The following is a 19,751-nucleotide window of genomic DNA, read 5'->3' as shown; positions in this document are numbered from 1 at the left end:
TGAAATTCTGAAACATTGATTACTAAGCAAGATTTTAAGTTTGTATCCTTTTGCTTCTTTTTAAAAAATTATGCTACCTAGAAGTAATACCTTTGTGTCTGTAAATGAACATGTACATTTCTGTTCCTTTGAAAAATTATGTGTGGGTTGTGTTTGTTTGCAGAAAGTTGTGTTATGTGTACTCATGAGTTCTGCTAGTCTAAAATGCTGATGTGTGACAGCTGACAAGTATCCATCTTCCCAGCTTATTCTGTATAGAAGTTCCTTCACTTAAGGGTTATAATTCAGTAAGACTCTACTATGATTAGTCTTGACAGAAAGGCACAACTTTGTATGCAAAGTAAAAAATGTATTTTTGTTAAGGGAAAAGGAATAGGTTTGTCCTAAAATGAAATGACAGGCTGTTGCAGAGTGAATGGAGCATGGTGAAGGACAAAACCTGAATGGATATAGAAAATAGCAGAAGGTTCATGGAAAGGGAATTTTACTGGCCTTGGATTATAGATGAGTAAATCATGAGTCTGAGAAGCTATGAAACCTGTTAAAATCCTAACAAAGTCTGCTCAGTTTTGATGGGCTTGTTTCTGTTTATTTTCATAGTTTACTCTTAGTTGCCTTCATTTACGATATAAAGCACCCCTCATCCTTTATCTGCCTATATAGCAAAGATTCTGAGTCTTCCCACAATAATTTTTTGTGTTTTGTGCTGGCTTTGTTATGGCTTTGATTATTTAGGAAAACAAAGCTTCCTCACTTATGAAGTGCTAAGGTTCTTGGTAGGTGATCATGTTACTCTCTAAGTATATTTTTTAAATTTTTTTTGTCACTTTCAAATGAGTAGCCAAATATTGTTTCTAAGGCATCCATGATCCTATCTTGTGTTCAAATCTGAAAGCTTTTTTTTTTTTTGACTGTGCTGTATAGCTTGCCAGATCTCAGTTCCCCACCCAGGGATTGAACCCGGGCCACCGCAGTGAAAGCGCCAAGTCCTGACCACTGGATCACCAGGGAATTCCCATCAAATCTGAAAAATTTTGATTTCATTTTTGTTTCTAAGATTGACTCGTAAGTGTAAAATGAAGTAAAATCACTTTCAGAATATCTTTTGTATCTAAAACTTTCTTGTGGTTTCCTAGAGGGCCCTGGGAAGTCACAAAGATTTGTTTTTCCATCTCAAAAAACAAAGGTGCCAGAAGCAATTAGGGTTATTTGATATGTTACTGTTGGAGTTTCATGGGAAGTGGTGTCAAATCAGAAGAGATGCTTAGCCTTTTCTAGGTTAAACTGGTATAGGTCAAATGTTAAATATTTCAGCAATTGTATGCTCTATGGGCTGCTCCTAGAGATTTTTCAATGCTTTTGCTGCCAGCATTGGTTTCTATTTATCAGAGTTCTGATGATGATTTTCTCATGTTAGGCAGCACTATAATTATCAGTCATAATTCAGTTATCATTTAAAATGTTTATTTGATAACAATCTTTTAAAATTTGAATCTAGCATTTTTAAGGCCAGTGCTGTTCAACTGGAGATGAACATCAAACTTACCTATGGAGTTTTATTAACATACGCATACTTAGGACCTACTCCAGATCTACCGAATCTCTTTACTTGATATAGCCTTGATATATTTTTCTTACATGCTTAGTATGTTTTGGTATATTATGTATATGTCTTTTTAAAATTGTTTTATACCTCAAGGTATCTTTCTCTGTTTAACCATCTTTATAAATCTGATATAATGTTCATTGTCTATAAAGACATGCTTAATTATTATAGACATTCTGTTCAAAACTTTTAGATTGCCTTGTGTTTGTTTTGTGTGCTACAGAAACAACTAAATTTTCTTGTCAATTTCATTACCATTATGAAATATTTCACTTTTGACAGTTATCAGTAATAAGTTAACCACAGCCATTTTAAGTCCCTGTTACCTACAGATACTATTTGTTTTACCCCAAAGCTTCCTTGAAACCTCAGCTGTAGGCCAGAGTTTTTGTCTTCATCAAAGGACTGTCTCAGAACACTGACTGGAAGGACCCTGTCAGGTACTGTTAACAACTAGCAAAGCAGTGAAATGCTTAAGCAGGTTGATTCTTGAATTCATGTCCTTCAACTAAAGAGACATAAACCATCCTCAAATTACTGGAAGATTGTCCCTACTGGTGACCTCAGGCTGAGGGTTCTTAGGAGCCACCCTGAAGCAGACTGCCTTTGGATGTATACAGCTGAGCCCAAGACCCACAGAACAAGACCACAGATTTTTACTTTATGATCTGTATTCCTCTGTTTTCTATTCTTTTACCTATCTTCTGTCCTCTCACTCACTTAAGGCTACTTTTAACTGTGTTACTTATAATCCCTGTTTCTAATATTGCTGTTTGCATCCTTAAGCACTCCTTGGAATGACTAATTCCCAGCTACAATTCACCCATGAACTGGCGAAAAGGAGCCCTGGGAGCCAACCAGCTTCCCTTGGTCCCAGTTCCTTGTAAGAAATCAGTTGGCCAAAACCAGGTCACTGGGTGGCCCTCAATGACAGGTATTGAATCTGGCACAGAAGCCTGTTAGCTACTACCCACAAATTGGACAGGAACTTATTACGTTGGTATACTAATACCGACTCTCAAGATTGCCTTTGACATTACCCAGGCTCCATTTTGGCCCATTGGTTTGTCCTCTAGGAAAAAGAGATCAGCAGATAGTTTCATTGAAGAAGGAGAAAAACTAGCCCTGATTCCAGAACTGAAACCCTAACTACTCTAGGGGAATTCTGGATTTCTTTCTTCTCTCCTCAGGACTCTTCATTTCATACTTTACAAGAGGCCCAGATAGTAGGGTGAACCTTATGATTGAGAGAAAAAAGCAGTAGGACTCAGGCAATGCCACTAAGGCCGTAGAATATATCTCCTTAGAGGTTCAGAACAGAGCTGCTTTAGATATAATATTGACCTCTCAAGGGTAATATGAGTTGTTTCAGGGGAAGAATGTTGTACTCACATTCCTGCAGACCTCTCAGAGATCTTTAACATTACTAAAAAGATCCAGGTAGTAAATGAAGATATCCTAAAACTGGGTAATATGTCTAATGACCCCATATGTAGTTCTGTGGACACCTCAGATTGGGTATGAGATCTGTTTTCTTGTTCAGTCTGGGCACTCTTGGCTCCTGGCTGAAAAGTGGGCTATATAAACTCTGGTCATAATCCTCTTAGTATTTGTCTGCATTCCCGTGTTCAGATGTGTGATCTCCAGAGTTTTGATTTCTATTACACAACTGCTGTGCGTCAAATGATCCAGTAAAGGGTCATCCATCAAAAAGAACTGGAGGGCTTCCCTGGTGGCACAGTGGTTGAGAGTCTGCCTGCCAATTCAGGGGACACGGGTTCGTGCCCTGGTCCGGGAGGATCCCACATGCCGTGGAGCGGCTGGGCCCGTGAGCCATGGCTACTGAGCCTGCGCGCCCGGAGCCTGTGCTCCGCAACGGGAGAGGCCACAACAGTGAGAGGCCTGCGTACCGCAAAAAAAAAAAAAAAAAGAAAGAACTGGAAAACCTGACACACAGGTTGAAAGGACCACCAGCAGAAACAACTTTTCAGCAGACAATTGACATGCAATTATGACACCTCAAACAGCAGTGAAGATCTGAATTGATACTCTCAGATATTGATGGTCAGTCCTTCAGCTCAGGATGAAGAATGACCACAAAGACAAACTGAGAACTGAAGCCATTTCCCCACATTCAGCCTGGACATGGAGAAGCCCAATTATACCTTAGTGTCTATATGAAGACGATGTTGTGCTATGCCTCTGTCTTCATTAGCATGACTTTATTTTTCCAGGAAACTCCTGACCAGCAAATGGCTTGATTGCTCATTACAGAATTTTCCCAAAGACCCATCAGCTCTGCAGTGGAAAGCATTACAGACTCTAATTTGTTCCCTAAGAGTTTTTTCAATGCTTTGCTTCAAAATCCTGGCCTTGCTGTTTATTGTGGATTGTTATATTGTGATTCTTACCCAGTCTTAATCAAGCCGTCACTTTGAAAGTCCTATCCTAAATCAAACTTCCATTTCTTAATAAATTCTGACGTACCTTCCCCTCTCTGAGATATTGTCAAGACTTTGCTTGCTGTAAGCAATAAATCGGCTTTGTCTTATCAACAGGCTGTGTTGGTGATATTTAGGGAGCCAGCTCTGGACAATAACTTAGATAAACTTTTTTTTTTTTAAAGAAGGAATGAAAGGTGGACTAAAGAAAAAACATCTTGGAACTACAGAGGGAGAGTGATGAATTATGGTTGGGATGGTTGGAAATGCTTCACCAAGAACTGATGTTTCCTCTGAGTCTTAAAGGATGAACATGAGTTTGGCAAGAGAAGAAAGGGGTGGAGATAGAGAGGGGTAGTGGTGGTAGTGAGGTGGGGGGATTCTGGGCAAAGGAAATGGGGGCTTGAAGGGCTCCAGTGAAAATGCCAAGAGGTCTGGGGCATGGGTGACCAGGGCAGAGTTGAGTCTTGGGTATGGTTGGTGCTGGGGCAGGGAGCATGGAGAGAGGAAGTTGCCCAGAGAGCAGTGCATACCCTTGGGGAGCAGGGGGAAATCTGGAGGGAGAGAGTGTAATACTGGAGCATCGACCAGATGTGATCTGCATCAAAGGATAATGCTAGCAGCACTGAAGAGGCTGTTGAGGGTGGGGACAGTGGTTCCCAGTCACTGTGGGGCAGACCCTATGAGCATGTTTGCTGTGGTTGCTTCACTTCTTGTGAAGGCAAGAAGTGGCATCAAGCAAGGGTCTGACTCCACCATTAACAATCTCCATGTCTTCGGGACTTGGTTTCCAATTGCTGCGATGACTGCAGGGTCTGATGAGACACCTGGTGTAAGTACACTGAAAAGTACTGAGTGCTAGTTACAGACTCAAAGACAGGTGATCGCATGTGTGGCAGGGTAGGTTTTCTTCACCCACTCCTACCCTAATGTCTTCTCCTTCTCACCTCCTATGGGAAGAGGGTTTTGGTAAGACAATGTAACAATAAATTATTTAAGTGTGATAATAACTCATCCAAGTTTGGAAGCTGTTCAGTATTAGCCATGAAAGGTGGGTTTGTCCTACAGATGCTCTTTCCCATAGTCTGAAAGGCTTTGGCCAGAAACAAATCTACTTCTCCAAAGACATGGGAGCAAGTGTGAAAAAGTGTGTGCCACCACAGCTGTGATCCCAGGGAAGAGCTCTAGAGCTGAGCTAGGCTCTCAGAGAGGGCAGAGGAACAGAGAGGGTGGGCAAGGGATTAAGGAGAAGTGTCTCATGGTCATCAAAGACCAGTTCCATATTGCTTGACAAGACTGAGTAAGAAAGTCAATATACGTTTGTATCCTCTTCTGAACTGTGTGTCCTCAGTCAGCTAAGAAACAGTTTTCTCTTTGGTAATGAACAGTACCAGGAATTCTTCCAAGCACCGTAGATGTAACTTGGTGGTTCACATATTTTTTCCAAGATGTAATCCCTGTTGTAATCTCATTTCCCAACGGAATGAAATTCATGTGGAATGTGGAAAGCAAGCCAGAATTTGCCTTTCAATCTTCCCCAACCTCTTTTACACAGAAAGCAATCTGCTTTTTTAGTTTTTCTTTCGTAGTCAGTTTTCAGTAGACTCCATGTAATACATAATTTAGGAGCTAGGAAGGCAGCTGTCACATTAGGAAGACTTCCAAGCCCCGAATACACTCGTTTACACTTAACAGGCTTCCTCACGTTTATGCACCTGACTCAAGTCAGAAAATTCAGAGCGGGGCTTCCCTGGTGGTGCAGTGGTTGAGAGTCCGCCTGACAATGCAGGGGACACGGGTTCGTGCCCCGGTCCGGGAGGATCCCACATGCCGCGGAGCGGCTGGGTCTGTGAGCCATGGCCACTGAGCCTGTGCGTCCGGAGCCTGTGCTCCGCAACGGGAGAGACCACAACAGTGAGAGGCCCGCATACCGCAAAAAAAAAAAAAAGAAAATTCAGAGCGAAAAATAGGCTGAAAGGAAAATAGAGAAGCTGGAAGACCCAGTGGGTCTGGCTCACCCTCCAACTCTTAACAGTTAAGTATGTTCACCAAATGATACAAGAGGAGGGAGAATTCTGATCCTCCTTTTCAACTAATGGAATAAAAAATTGTAATTATTTTGAGAAACAAACTTTGAGTTCTCAGACATTTTTTTCTTTCTTGTAGAACATAAGCTGAAGGTATAGGATTTAAGTCCCTCAGAGGAGACTCCACAGGAGATTTTAAATGGAAATCTTTATGTAATTGTGTTCCAGTTCATTTAACGGATTCCCATTATTGAACTTTACTGCATCCCTTGACCATTTGGGCCCCTGAAGTTAAAATTTTGACTCACTTCCTCTTTTCTATGCAGAAGGGAAGATGGCAAGGGGGGGGAGGAGTGTGTACGTGGCATATTTCAGTAGAAAAAGGTTTGTGTTTTAGGCAAAATAACTTTCCATTTCAGTCCTGCTCAAGGACCATTTGCCCACAGGTGACCCCCACAAGGCCCACCCCTTCAGGGGTGGTGGAGGGGGAGTCAGGATGGGTGCAGATGGGACAGCAAGTGGAAGACAGCAGGGAAATGGAATGTGGAGGACCAGACCCGAGCATCCTACACTCAATGTCACCAAGGGAGCTGACCCTCCTCGAGGACAGGTCCTTGTCCAGCCCCACTGCGCACCGTGCACTTTCTCACACTCACTCCCAAGATTCTGGAGAGATGTGAGGACTGGATGCAGAGGCAGGTGGGGTGGGGAGGAGGGACAGTGGCCATGGGGCAGCTCTGGGGATAGGAAGGAGTGTTGCGATGCCAGTGGTGCCTCCGTGGTTCCTCCCGCCTGCCCAGGAGCCCTGGCTCCCCTGCACATCTTGCTCTTGGGTGCCCCCCCCATCCCCCGCATCACGGGGCTGCTTCACCAAGGGCTCAGGACCCTGGCAGTGGGGGAGCAGTAGGTGCAAGAGGAAGGGTCGGGCAGAGGAGGCAGATGGGGTGGATCCTGGGACCAGCTCCTCCACGTACCGTGTGTCAGCATGGGGCCAGGACGAGTCCCTCTCAGAATGAGGTAAGAGGATCTCTCCCAGCACCCCCACCCCCACCCCCACCAAGAAGTCCATCACCTCCTGAGATTCTGTTTCCTCACCTATAAGCAGGGCCCTGCCTGGGATGTGAGGAGGAGAGAAGGGCACCATAACCACATGTCTCCTGCCCTGAAGTGCAGGATGCCCAACCCGTTCATGTGGCTCCTGCCCTCCTGGCAGTGGACGGTCTTCCCCCGTTACTTCCGCTGGCTCTTCAGCTCCTTGTGGAACAGGTCGCCCCTCCAGGTGAAGCCTTCACTGGCTCACAGAGGAGCTGCGTCTGCATTCCCAATGGGAAGGCGACCCACCACTGCTGGTATTTTGTGGAGGGTAAGGGTGTGCCCTCTGCAGTCAGGCGGCCTGCGTGTGAGCTCTGGCTCCCCCTCCTAGCAGCTGCCTGGGACGGAGGCCCGGCCTCCCAGGCTGGTGAGTGTTCACTGCTCCCTGAGGCTCAGCTCAGCGTCACTAACTCTGGGCCTCTCCCTTGACTCCTGTGGCTGAGGGCAGGCCCTCTCTGAGCAGCACTCAGCCTCCTCCCCCGTTAAACTACCTGCATTGGGAGGGCTCCTTACAGTGAAAGGGAGGGAGGGAGGGAAGCAGGAGAATGGAAGAGAAGGCTGGTGGCTGGCTGGGCCTTGGGGCTCCCCGATCCTTGGGGCTCCCCAGGACACCTCACCCCATCTCACCTGTGCCGGGAGAGCTGCTCCTTGCCCGCCCCCTCACGCCACCTCCTCCTGTAAGAGATGCAACAGGGATGATCCACTGACCTCTGGAAAGTCCCCTTCCCTGCACTGCCCCATCTCACTGTGGGGACCCTCAGAGGGTTTACGGCACCTCGGAGGGAACCAGGCTCCAGCTATTTAACTCAACAAGCTCCAGAGTTCCCAGTCCTGACATTTCTTTGACACCCTGGAAAGTCATGAGGTCAGAACATCTCCACAACCCCAGAGAGACAGACAGAGAAATCTGTGGAAGGGATTGCTAAGGAAAGGTGACTCTAACCAAGACAGGGGCGGCTGAAAGAGCCCCGCAGGTTCTGATGGCTTCTGTCGCTCAGTGTTAACGCAGGCACAGGACAGGTCGTTTTTAATCCCCCCAACAGCCCTGCAACGGGGCCATGGCTGCCTTCATTTCATAGATGAGGCAGGGAGAGCTTGGATAACCAGACTGAGGTTGCTCAGCCAGCAGTAGCAGGCCCTGCACTCAAACCTGAGTCCCTGTGCCTCGAAGGCACTGTCTGCTTCCCCACCCCCTGCTGCCCAGGAAACCTGGGAGTGGGCAGAGATGAGGACAAACTCACCTTCCTCCCCAAGGCCCCTTAGCTGGCAGCTCATGGTCTGCAGGGCTCGCTTGGCCCCCAGGCTGGCTCACAAGGCTCGCTCATCCACGCACACCTTCGGCCCAGGGTGTTTTGAGGCCCTCATGGTGGCCGGCCTCCTTTCCTGGCAGGCAGTGCTCCTTGGCTTGTTTGAGATTGAATGTGGAGGCGGGTGAAGTTTGGGAGAGAGGCAGGGCAGGAGGCGGTGAGTTCCCAGCCCTTCAATCCAGCTGCACACTCCTCCGCTCAGGTTTCCCGGCAAAGAGGCGGTGTGGCCTCGTGTTTCAGGCATCACTTACACACGGAGGGGCCCTGGAGGGGCCAGAAGCTGCTGGCTCACGTCCCGGCAATGATGCCACTTGCACTCCAGCCAGGGGAGGTGTGAGGATCATCCCAGGGTTCTTTCCTTCTATCTTGAGTCACTGGTTGGGACAGGCACCAGGGAAATTCTAGGATGTTTGTGAAAGTTATCATCAGGGTTTCTATTTAAAATGCAGATTCCCAGGCTACCACTGGGCATTCACATGAGTCCTGGTCTGAATCCTGATGCAGGAGTCCTGAGCCCACTTTGATGAACTGTTCCTGCTCCCACTATACCTGCTCACTCGCCAGCTCTTCCCACTGCTGCCTGGCTTCAAAAAAGGCAGATTTGGCTGCATTGAAAACCATGACCAGACTTTCAGAGGAACCCTCTGAAAGGTAATCACAGCCCTCAGCGTCCCCTGTTCTTAACCTGGGTTCCCTGGCACTCTGAGTGTCATGGATGGAATTTTGTAGGTCTGTGAACAGGAATGGGGGAAAACATTATGTCTTCATGTTTTCTAGCCTTTAACTGAAATTTAGCATTTCCCTCAAAAAATGTGTGATTTTGTCCCTAGTAGGAGTCACAGACATTTTCTTTTCTTTTTTTAAAATATAGTTGATGTACAATATTATATGTTACAGGTGCACAATACACTGATTCACAGTTTTAAAGGTTATGCTCCACTTATAGTTATTGTAAAATATTGGCTATATTCCCTGTGTTGTACAATATTTCCTTGTAGCTCATTTTATATACAATAGTTTGTACTGCTTAATCCCCTACCCTTATATTGCCCCTCCCCACTTCCCTCTCCACACTGGTAACCACTAATTTGTTCTCTATATCTGTGAGTCTGTTTCTTTTTCTGTTATATTCACATTTGTTGTGTTTTTTAGATTCCACATATAAGTGATATCATATATCTGACTTATATATATTTCTGTTCAACTTATTTCACTTAGCATCCCTCCAAGTCCATCCATGTTGCTGCAAGTTGCAAAATTTCATTTGTTTTATGGCTGAGTAGTATTCCGTTGTATATATATATACCACATCTTCTTTATCCATTCATCTGTTGTTGGACATTTAGGTTACTTTCATATCTTGGCAGTTGTAAATAATGCTGTGATGGACATTGGGGTGCATGTATCTTTTTGAATTCGTGTTTTTGTTTCTTTAAGATAAATACTCAGGAGTGGAATTGCTGGGTCATATGGTAGTTTTATTTTTAGTTTTTTGAGAAACCTCCATACTGTTTTCCACAGTGGCTGCACCAATTAACATTCTCACCAACAGTGTATGAGGGTTTCCTTTTTTCCACGTGCTTGCCAACATTTGTTGTTTGTATTCTTTTGATGATACCCATTTTGACAGGTGTGAAGTGATATCTCATGGTGATTTGATTTGCATTTCCCTGAGGATTAGCGATGCTGAGCATCTTTTCATGTGCCTGTTGGCCATCTGCATGTCCTCTTTGGAAACATGTCTGTTCAGGTCTTCTGTCCATTTTTTAATCGAGTTATTTATTTTGTTGTTGTTGTTGAGTTGTATGAGCAGTTTATATATTTTGGATATTAACCCCTTATCAGTCATATCATTTGGAAATATTTTCTTCCATCTGTAGTTTGTCCTTTCATTTTGTTGATGGTTTCCTTTGCTGTGCAAAAGGTTTTAAGTTTAATTAGGTCCCATTTGTTGAGTTGGGTTTTTTTTCTTATTTCCTCTGCTTTAAGAGACAGATCTAAAAAAATATTGCTATGATTTATGTCAGAGTGTTCTGCCTATGTTTTCCACTAGGAGTTTTATGGTTTCTGGTCTTTTATTTAGGTCTTTAGTCCATTTTGAGTTTATTTTTGCATGTGGTGTTAGAGAAAGTTCTAATTTCATTCTTTTACATGTAGCTGTCCAGTTTTCCCAGCACCACTTTGAGAAATAAAATATTGCCTGCCATATCGATAAACAAAGGATGTCACAGTCATCAGTGATTGTAGCCCTCCAATGCTGAGCTCGTGAGTCCTGAGGGAAATCAGGAAAGAAACAAAGAATACCTGCCCTCTAGCAGCCATCAGACTGCAGCCACTCCCAACAGTGAGCCTGAGGGAACTCGGGATGAGAAAACACAGGATACTGGCCCCAGATAGCTGAGGTGCATATCAAAGGAATGATTTCAGTGAGCCCAGGCTCTTGCATCTTCCCCTACATAGAAAAGCACTAAATTCCTTAACTTGAGATATCTGGTTTTCTTTAATTAACAATAATCTTTTAATGCTCAGACTACCTGACCTTTGTTGCAAAACTCCTATATATTCTGCCTTCGCCTCCTCAGAGCAGTTTTCTCAGGGTTACTTGAGATGCTTTCTCCGGGCTTGAAGTCCTCAGTATGTCTGATGCATAAAACATAACTTTTAGTCTACGGCCATACCACCCTGAATGCATCCGATCTCGTCTGATCTTGGAAGCTAAGCAGGGTTGGGCCTGGTTAGTACTTGGATGGGAAACAGGGCAGAGAGCCAGGTTTTGTCTCCTGAGGACACTTTAAGATAACAGTCATGGCAGGAACAGAACCCTGTTTGAGTAAAGGATCAAGAGGTCACAAATTTCCCATCCTTGGGGCAAGGGAGACACTGCACATGTGCAGGAAGACTCCTCAGGGGTTAAAAAGGAGGGGACACCACCCCAGAATAGATGATACCAAGGCCCTCCCATAGGCCTCTAGGCTGTAATCCATCTTGGAAAAAAGTTGTGCACACATGTTGGGGAGGGTCCTGGGGCAGGGCAGGTGTGGAAACAGAAACCAGATAATTGGCCAAAGGTAAACAAAGACCCAGAAGAACTGCCCTGTATAAATGACTTAACCGCCTCTTTACTGCACTCCTCCTCATTAGGGAGGACGCCCACACCCTTTCTCTGCAGGTGTGCATCTCTGCCTTGCTTCTGTCTTAACTAAACAGTTTCTCTGTGTGCTCTCCCACTTGTGCTGTGTCTCTAATAATAAACTTTATACCTGTTTTTACAGTTTTTGCCTCCTTGAGAAATGCATTTTTCAGTGGGGGCAAGGGCCAGGGGAATTTTGCTTCTAGCCTCTAGCCCCTGGTGGACTAGTGGCTAGGATTCCTGGTTTTCATCCAGGCTGCCCAGGTCCAATTCCTGGGCAGGGGACTAAGATCTCACTTCAAGCCACCGCTCATTGCTGTCTCTCCAAGATCACTTACACATGTTATTTATCCTTCCTGAGCCTCTGTTTCCTCATCTGGAAAATGGGGATAAGAAGACCACTTCTGGGACTTGTGAGGGATAAATGGATGAAGGCAGGTAAAGGAGCCTGCACAGGCCAGAGAACTCCAGTAGATGGAGAGCGCGTCCCACTGCCCACACATGGGAGATGCCTGCTTCATGCTCTGGGCCCTACTGGGCCTTGTTTACCTCCCTTCACTCCATGTTCTCTATCCATGCCTCTCTGTGCCCTTGGCAGCTGTGCAAAGAGGGCTTATCTCTTCCTTGTTATAGGAAGATCCCAAGGCCAGTGCCAGGTTAGCCAAGAAACTCTGCTCACCTGTCAGCAGGGAAGCACCCAAGCCAGAGTCCAAGAACAGCTCTTCCAAAAATCTGCAGCCGAGCCCAGTCAGAGTGGCGTCTCCACTTTGAAGTGATGTTTCTTAGGCTGTGGGTAGCATTCTTCCCAAGCAGGGGAGAACCTTGTTAGAGCAGGTGGAGCCACACCAGGGAGTCTCGGGGTCCCTGCAGTCCACCTCCTGCTGCTTCTGCTGCATGGGCTTCATGTCCCACCATATTGATTTCTCCTTGTCTTCCTCCTGCTAGAGGACAGTGGAGTTCTTGCAGGCATGAGTCCAATACCTGCAGGGATGGGGAGCTCAATCCCTCTTTAAGCTGCTCTTTTCACTCACACACACACTGGCTTTGGGGAGAGTTCATTCTGGTGCCTATTTCTGAAAGCTTCACAGATACAGAAAGCTCACCATCGGAAGCACCCAGAGTGCTCCTTCCCAGGTGGTCAGTCACACCCACAAGTTTGGGTCATTTGCATCCATCCAAACCAGTCTCTGAAGCTGAATCCAGCCTCTGTACCCTGATGCTAAATTAAATCTCGGAGACAGAATTTTGGGTGAAGAAGAAAAGAATAGCTTTATTGCTTTGCCAGGCAAAGGGGGCCACAGCAGGCTAATCCCCTCAAAACTACATGTCCCCACTTGGAGAGGGTAGTGAGAAATTTTATAGTAATGTTCCAAAGAGGGTGTGATCAGCTCATGGACATTATTCTGATTGGCTGGTGGTGCTGTAAGTGAGAGTCAGCATCACCAACCTTCTGGTTCCAACCCGTCTGGGGTCTACGTGGATGTGGGCAGCACACCTTTGTTAACCGTTAACATCTCTCACCTGGTGGGGGTGTCAGTATCTGGGAAACAGCTCACAGATATTGTGTGTCTCCCCTGATGGGGCACCAGGACCCTGTCCCAAGGCTGCACTGTTGTTTCTCTTGACTGTTTGTTCCTCCCTGGTCTCGCATCCCCTCCCTTCCCTAATTAACAACTGCTTGAATCTGCTCGTTGGAACTCAGGGAAGGTCATGGAGGCTGAATGAAGTCTCTTTCCTGTAATCAAAGAAGTGGGGGACACAGAAGGGCTTTGTGCCCAGGAGCCCCACAGGCCCTGCTCGGTGTCACCCCCAACCCACTTGCCACAACTCTTTGATTGCACTGGCCACACTTGGCGACTTGAATCTCTTTCCCTCCCCTGTGTTCCCGCAAGTGTGAGGCAGTCCTTGACCCTCCACAATGCTAGAAAAAAGGAGGTACCCCGTCTTGTTTGTGGGGAGGGATCAGGGGACCCCCCAGGAAGCAGCATGCTGAATTGAGTTTTAAACGTGAGGAAGGTATCTTGGGCTGAGGTAACAGCAAGGACAGGGCAAGAAGTCTGCCACGTGTCCTTTGGTGGTGTTGCTGGGTAAGTGTGAGGTGAGGCCAGGAAGAGAGTGAGGCTGATGGGCAGGCTGGGCAGACTGTGGAGGAGACTGGCAATCGTATTTCAAGGATACAGCACCCTGAAGGGCTTTGATCAAGGGCACGAGGCTCTCAAACAGAGGGTTAGAAGCAGGTGAGTCATATAACCTCTGACGCCGAGTCACTTAATTCTAAAAGTTTTGCTGGGCTTCCCTGGTGGCGCAGTGGTTGAGAGTCCGCCTGCCGATGCGGGGGATGCAAGTTCGTGCCCCGGTCTGAGAAGATCCCACATGCCGCGGAGCAGCTGGGCCCGTGAGTCATGGCCGCTGAGCCTGCGTGTCTGGAGCCTGTGCTCTGCAACGGGAGAGACCACAACAGTGAGAGGCCTGCGTACCGCAAATAAATAAATAAATAAAAGTTTTGCCATCCTTGAGGAAAATAAAAAAGGAAATCCAGCCGTTGGATATGCAGTGTCTGAAAACAATATCCAACTCCAGCCACCAGCAGGAGAGAATAGGCATCCTGCCTGGTGGCCTCTGGTAGTTGCAGGGCAGGTGGGCAGCCATGGCTGTGGCAGATCTTTCCAGGTGTCTGGCTTGGGTATTATAGTTACACTGGTGTCCACATTCTTTATACTCCTTTCCTGTGGAGATTCCGAGTCCACGTGGGATGGTCAGCATTTTGCCAGATGTCTGATTCTGGCTTATATTCTCCTTGCATCTTTGCCACTTCTCCAGGACGGTGGGTACACGAGCTCTCAGGCACACAACTCCACTGGCCTAGGTGGCAGGTTTCTTCAGAGGATGAGGAGGTGGTGTACCTGATACCATCCCGAGAAGCGCTGTAAGGAGACGAGCTCTGCTCCTTACCTGGGGAGACGCAGCAAGGCAGAGGTCAGCACTCCGTCCATGGGAAGGAACTGCACCCTGAATCATCACATGGGGGCTGGTGTCTGAGGAGATCCTTCGAGCCTCGGGAAGGATTCCTTCTCTCTTTTGCCCTTGAGTTTCGCCTCAAGAGTTGCCTTTTCTTTGTGGTGATTTCACCATGACTATAAGGTTAAATCTCTTGATTTCACATATTTGCAAGTTTTAAGAAAAACAACCTACTTTGAGGACAGTGAGACCAAATCAGGGGGTGCAAAAACACATCTTTTAACTTTTCATAAAATATTCTTTTTCTTTTTTTTCATTCTGCTCAACACAGGATCTAGCTAATTAATACCTGAGTTACATTTATCAGACATTCAACTCAACATAAACATTGCTCTGAAGAGTAATAATATTGGAGTGGTATTTTATCACAATGGTGAATATTTCTATTGCTAAGGTTAAGGGTGGTAAGCTCTGTAGTAATTCTCTTTCATGGGTGTGGCTCTATCTGAGAAAATAAAATCCTAAAATCCAACACAACAACAACAACAAAATGATGTGCGATTTCAACAAAAGTCACAGGCATCCAAATCTGATGGTCCTTTTGTCTCAAAACCCCTCATTAATGGGGAAACTTCTTGGATCACCTTGTTAATTTAGCTCCCCAATTAAAAAAATACCTCTATATAATTAGCTATGGATATCTGCTTACAAACATCCAGTGTCCCTCACAGGATGTTGTAAACCAGCACAATGGAGAGGATCCAGTGACAGGAGGGAACGCCTTCCCTGGATAAGGTGAGCTGGCCGGTGGCCGGGTGCTTACCTTCCAGCTACTAAGGTGCACCAAAGAGTTCCCTGAGGGAAGTTTGTGGTGCAGGGCAGCAGCGGGACCATAGAGATCTGGACGGCAGCCATGTTTCCCTGCAAGCTCGGGGGCATGTATTAAGAACAGGCTGATTCTAAGGCTCCTTTGGGCAGGCTCTTGGTTCCTCAACTTTCCTAGATCAGCACTGAGGGTAGCGCAGAGCCCTGAAAGTGTTCGCAAAGATCTGCTGTGTTGTGTCTGCCATTCTGGGCTCTTTGTCAGGAAGGGAGACCCACACCCAGGTATTTGGGACCTCAGGGAGCGCTACTCCTAGGGAGAGGATGATTCTGGCCAGATAGAAGCCGAGCAGATCAAGAGACCTGGCTGGGCATGACCCATGGCCCACAAAGAATACTGCAGCCAGGTGGTGTATGGGGCCATGGGCTTTATGCGCCTGCTTCTTTCCCCTCCACCCCAGGAATCAGTCAGGCAGAGAGCTGGGAGCCAGGACTCCGAGGCCCTGTTACTTCTTCCCGTAGGGGATAAGGATAATTAATAACTGGAATGCTCCTCACAAGCAAGCCATTTACAGATGTCACCTGAATCAGACAGGTGACAAATCCCTCTTCAGTCCCCATTATATATATATAGGACATAAACAGGATACTCCATTTCTTCATCTGTTTGGTGGAGGTAATTCTGCTACGAGTCCTACAAGGGTGCTTTGGGGATAGAGGGAGTAATGTGGCTATAACAGGAACACCCCGAAGCCCTGAAGAGTTCAGAGGGGTCCCCTCGCTCACAGCCCCGCTTTTAGCAGAGCACAGACCGGGGGCCCTTTCCTCTGCTCCTTGATGCACCTGCTGCAGTGCTCTTTACCACAGCGGCAGAGAGGTCAAATGCGCTCCACTGCTGCCCACCTCTGGCCTGTGCTGTGCTCCCTCGGGGCCATGCGGCTCTGGGAGCGGGGTGGCTTCTCCTGCATCCCCCAGAGCAGCATTAAACCCAGGACATGGTGTGCAATCGCCTGTCATCAGCAGCTTGCGGATAACCAGGTGTGGTTGTAGCAGAGCCCTGGGCAGAAAATCCCAAACAGGGACAACTTAACAGCTTGAAGTTCCTTGGCTGCTTGTGCCCTGACCCCTCCCCCAAGTTTTTGAATGCCGCCTGCCATGTTGTTTCTAGAGTTCAATCCTCCTGGCACGATGCCTCTCATCTGATAAACTAGACTGTCAAGTTGATCATGCACAGAATGGGGCGGAGAAAAAGACCTTTGCTTTTTTTTTTTTGCGGTACATGGGCCTCTCACTGTTGTGGTCTCTCCCGTTGCAGAGCACAGGCTCCGGACACGCAGGCTCAGCGGCCATGGCTCACGGGCCCAGCTGCTCCGCAGCATGTCGGATCTTCCCGGACCATGGCTCTCTGCCCTTTGTGTCTTGTCACTTTAGCAAAGTTATATTGTAAGTAACCTTAAACCAGGCACCGCATGTTCTACTCACCTCTGGCCCAAGCACACCTTTCAAATCTTTTGATCACAAAACGCCTTGCCTAAACTGTTGGTTCTTTCCATAGATCAAAGAAGTAGAAATGAAGAATAAGTAATTAACAGATGACCAGATCTCTTCCCTAGCTTCCCCTTCAGCAATCTTGCAAACAAACTGTTTGAACAAGATATCATCTAAAGAAAGATCACGAGGAGTTGACAAGTCTGCATGTAGTGGGAGATGGTGACAGTTTGATCCCCTATCTCAATGATTAACTGAGATTATTTCCCCTTTTCCCTTGGAAAACTTTCACGGCCAAGCAGAATCTTTGGAGGTGGTTTTGGGTTGAGTCCACCTTCTCCCCACATTGCCAGTTTTCTGATTAAAAGCAATGTTTTCTGTTTCTACAAACACTTGCCTCTAGGGTATTGATTTTCGAGTGGTAAGCCCTGGCCCTGAGTTTAATAATAATGTCTGGAAGGTGAAGAGAAATGAGAGGGTGGAAGAAGAGATGGTGTTGGAGAAAATTAAGAATAAAATTGCCTGCCAACCCAGATAGTTCTCTCCGCAAATGTAGAAAAGAAAGAAAACAGTTTGATTATTGAATAAGTGTTAAACCAGACTGTGAAATGCATCATAGGTAATCTTCTGAGATTGCAAAGAGAGAAATCCCAATTTTTATATAGTTGAGTGGATACAACCCATTACAAACATGTTCTCATGGTTAATGGTAACTTGTCCTCTTATAAGAGGATTTGACAACTTTGTTTACTGTACATTTTTTTCACAGTTCATACTAAATTCACCTGGTAATTGGGGGTAGCCACCTGTGCTGATGAGGTAGGAGATAGATGGATCCCTGGGTTGAGCAGCTGGAATTTTTAAGTGGAGTAAATTGTAGCTTTGTTTTCCCTAGACACTCCAAGGACAAAGTTAGTGGCAGGAGCTGAGCTCTGCTAGAGTAAAGAGATAAGACAACCACTCTGAGGTCAAGGAAACCTCACCAACTGTACATGTGCAGGAAGGCTCCTTGGGGTCAAAAATGGAGGGGGTGTCATCCCATAATAGGTGTTGTCAGACCTCCCACTAGCCTTTGTGCTGTAATCCATCTTGGCAAAAGGAGGCACACACATATTTAGGGAAGGTCCTAGGGCAGGTAAGATGTGGGAAAAGAAGCAAGATAATTGGCCAGAGGAAAACAAAGACCCAGAAGAACTGCCCTGTATAAATGATTTAACCACCTCTTTACTGTACTCCTCCTCATTAGGGAGGATGCCTACACCCTTTCTCTTCGGGTGTGTATTTCTGCCTTGCTTCTGTCTTAAATAAACTATTCTGCCTTGCTTCTGTCTTCAATAAACTGTTTTCTGTGAGCTCTCCCATGTGTTGTGCTTCTTTTTTTTTTTAAATAAATTTATTTATTTACTTTTGGCTGTGTTGGGTCTTCGTTGCTTCGTGCGGGCTTTCTCTAGTTGTGGTGAGCGGGGGCTACTCTTCGTTGCGGTGCGTGGGCTCTAGGTGCATGAACTTCAGTAGTTGTGGCACGTGGGCTCAGTAGTTGTGGCTCGAGGGCTCTAGCACGCAGGCTCAGTAGTGTGGTGCACACGATTAGTTGCTCCCCGGCATCTGGGATCTTCCCAGACCAGGGCTCGAACCCGTGTCCCCTGCATTGGCAGACGGATTCTTAACCACTGTGCCACCAGGGAAGTCCTGTGCTGTGCTTCTAATATTAAACTTTGTACCTGTTTTTACAGTTTTTGCCTCCTTGAAACATTCTTGTTACAATGGGTCAAGAGCCAGGGCAACTTTGCTTCTAGCCTCTAGCCCCTGGTGGACTAGCAGCTAGGACTCCAGGTTTTCATCCAGGCTACTCAGGTTCAATTCCTGGGCAGGGAAATAAGATCCTGCTTCAAGACATTGCTCACTGCTGTCCCTCTGAGAACACTAATTACTCTTATTTTAAAGAAAAAAAAAAACAACTTCTAACTCTATGACAAGGAGGTAGTTATACTTCTGAGCTAGGCATTGAAGCTAAATTCCCACATGATGGGAAGATAGGGCAATATCTTCCTTAATGGTTTATTTCAGGGATGGCTGCCAGGCCTTTAAGAAAAACAACATACTTCTTAGCCTTTAAAAAGATTTACATACGTATCAAAGGGGCACATGATTTACAAATATGTTTCTCAAGGAAATGGTAACAGTGAAAGCTAATTTTCAGTTACCATTACAATTTAAACGCTCTTCCTATGAATTGAACTTGGTCTGCTTTGCTGAATCCCAATTGGCGTGTTGCCAGTTGAAGGTACCAGCTTAGCCCTTAACCAGGATCTTTGGTAAAAAGCCAAAGAGCCAGACTCCAGCCTGAGTGAGGCTTCTGAGGCAGGCGATAGATGGGTCCCAGGCTGAGCAGCTGGAATCCTTCCCCTGTGGACAGACACGCCAAGATAAAGATAATGGCAGAAGCAAGGAGAAGCTGAGTCCTGCTTGGATAAAAGATAAAGAGAACACATATTTCTCATTCTTGAGGTCAAGGAGACCTCCCAAACTACACATGCACAGAAAGGTTCCTCAGCAGTCAGAGAATGGAGGGGGTGCCAGGCCATAATATGTTCTTCTTTCCAGAAACCCTAGTGCTGTAATCTATTTTGGCTAAAAGACACACAACTGCCCAAAGTGGGGGGCCTTGAGTCAGATCAATTGTGGACTCAGAGCCAGGCAAAGCAAGACGATGGGCCAGAGGAAACCTAGAAGAAATGCCCCACGTAAGTGATTTAAACTACCCCAAAGGTGCTACTCTTTCTCTGAGCCCACCCTTGTGTGTCTATCCACATGTACTTTTTTTCATCCTAATAAACACTTTACTTGTTTCACTACTTTCCATCTCTTTGCTGAAATCCA

The 19,751-nt window shown here is 46.3% G+C and overlaps 1 protein-coding gene across 1 annotated transcript in view; it reads right to left on the bottom strand.

Moving 5' to 3' along the window:
- The window catches only part of TMC2 (transmembrane channel like 2), a gene marked incomplete at its 3' end in the record, with an annotated part of 87,241 nt that extends 80,016 nt beyond the window's left edge, over window positions 1-7,225 (bottom strand). Inside the window, exon 1 of the mRNA XM_081255139.1 lies at window positions 7,170-7,225. Coding sequence (XP_081111265.1) covers window positions 7,170-7,218 — 49 coding nt within the window. The 5' untranslated portion in view covers window positions 7,219-7,225. The remainder of the gene's footprint in view (window positions 1-7,169) is intronic.
- Between the last annotated feature and the right edge of the window lie 12,526 nt (window positions 7,226-19,751).

This window comes from Mesoplodon bidens, assembly GCF_964165515.1.
Source record: "Mesoplodon bidens genome assembly, chromosome: 15".
In the NCBI taxonomy this organism is placed as follows: Eukaryota; Metazoa; Chordata; class Mammalia; order Artiodactyla; family Ziphiidae; genus Mesoplodon; species Mesoplodon bidens.
This window is presented reverse-complemented; position numbering and strand designations above follow the sequence as displayed.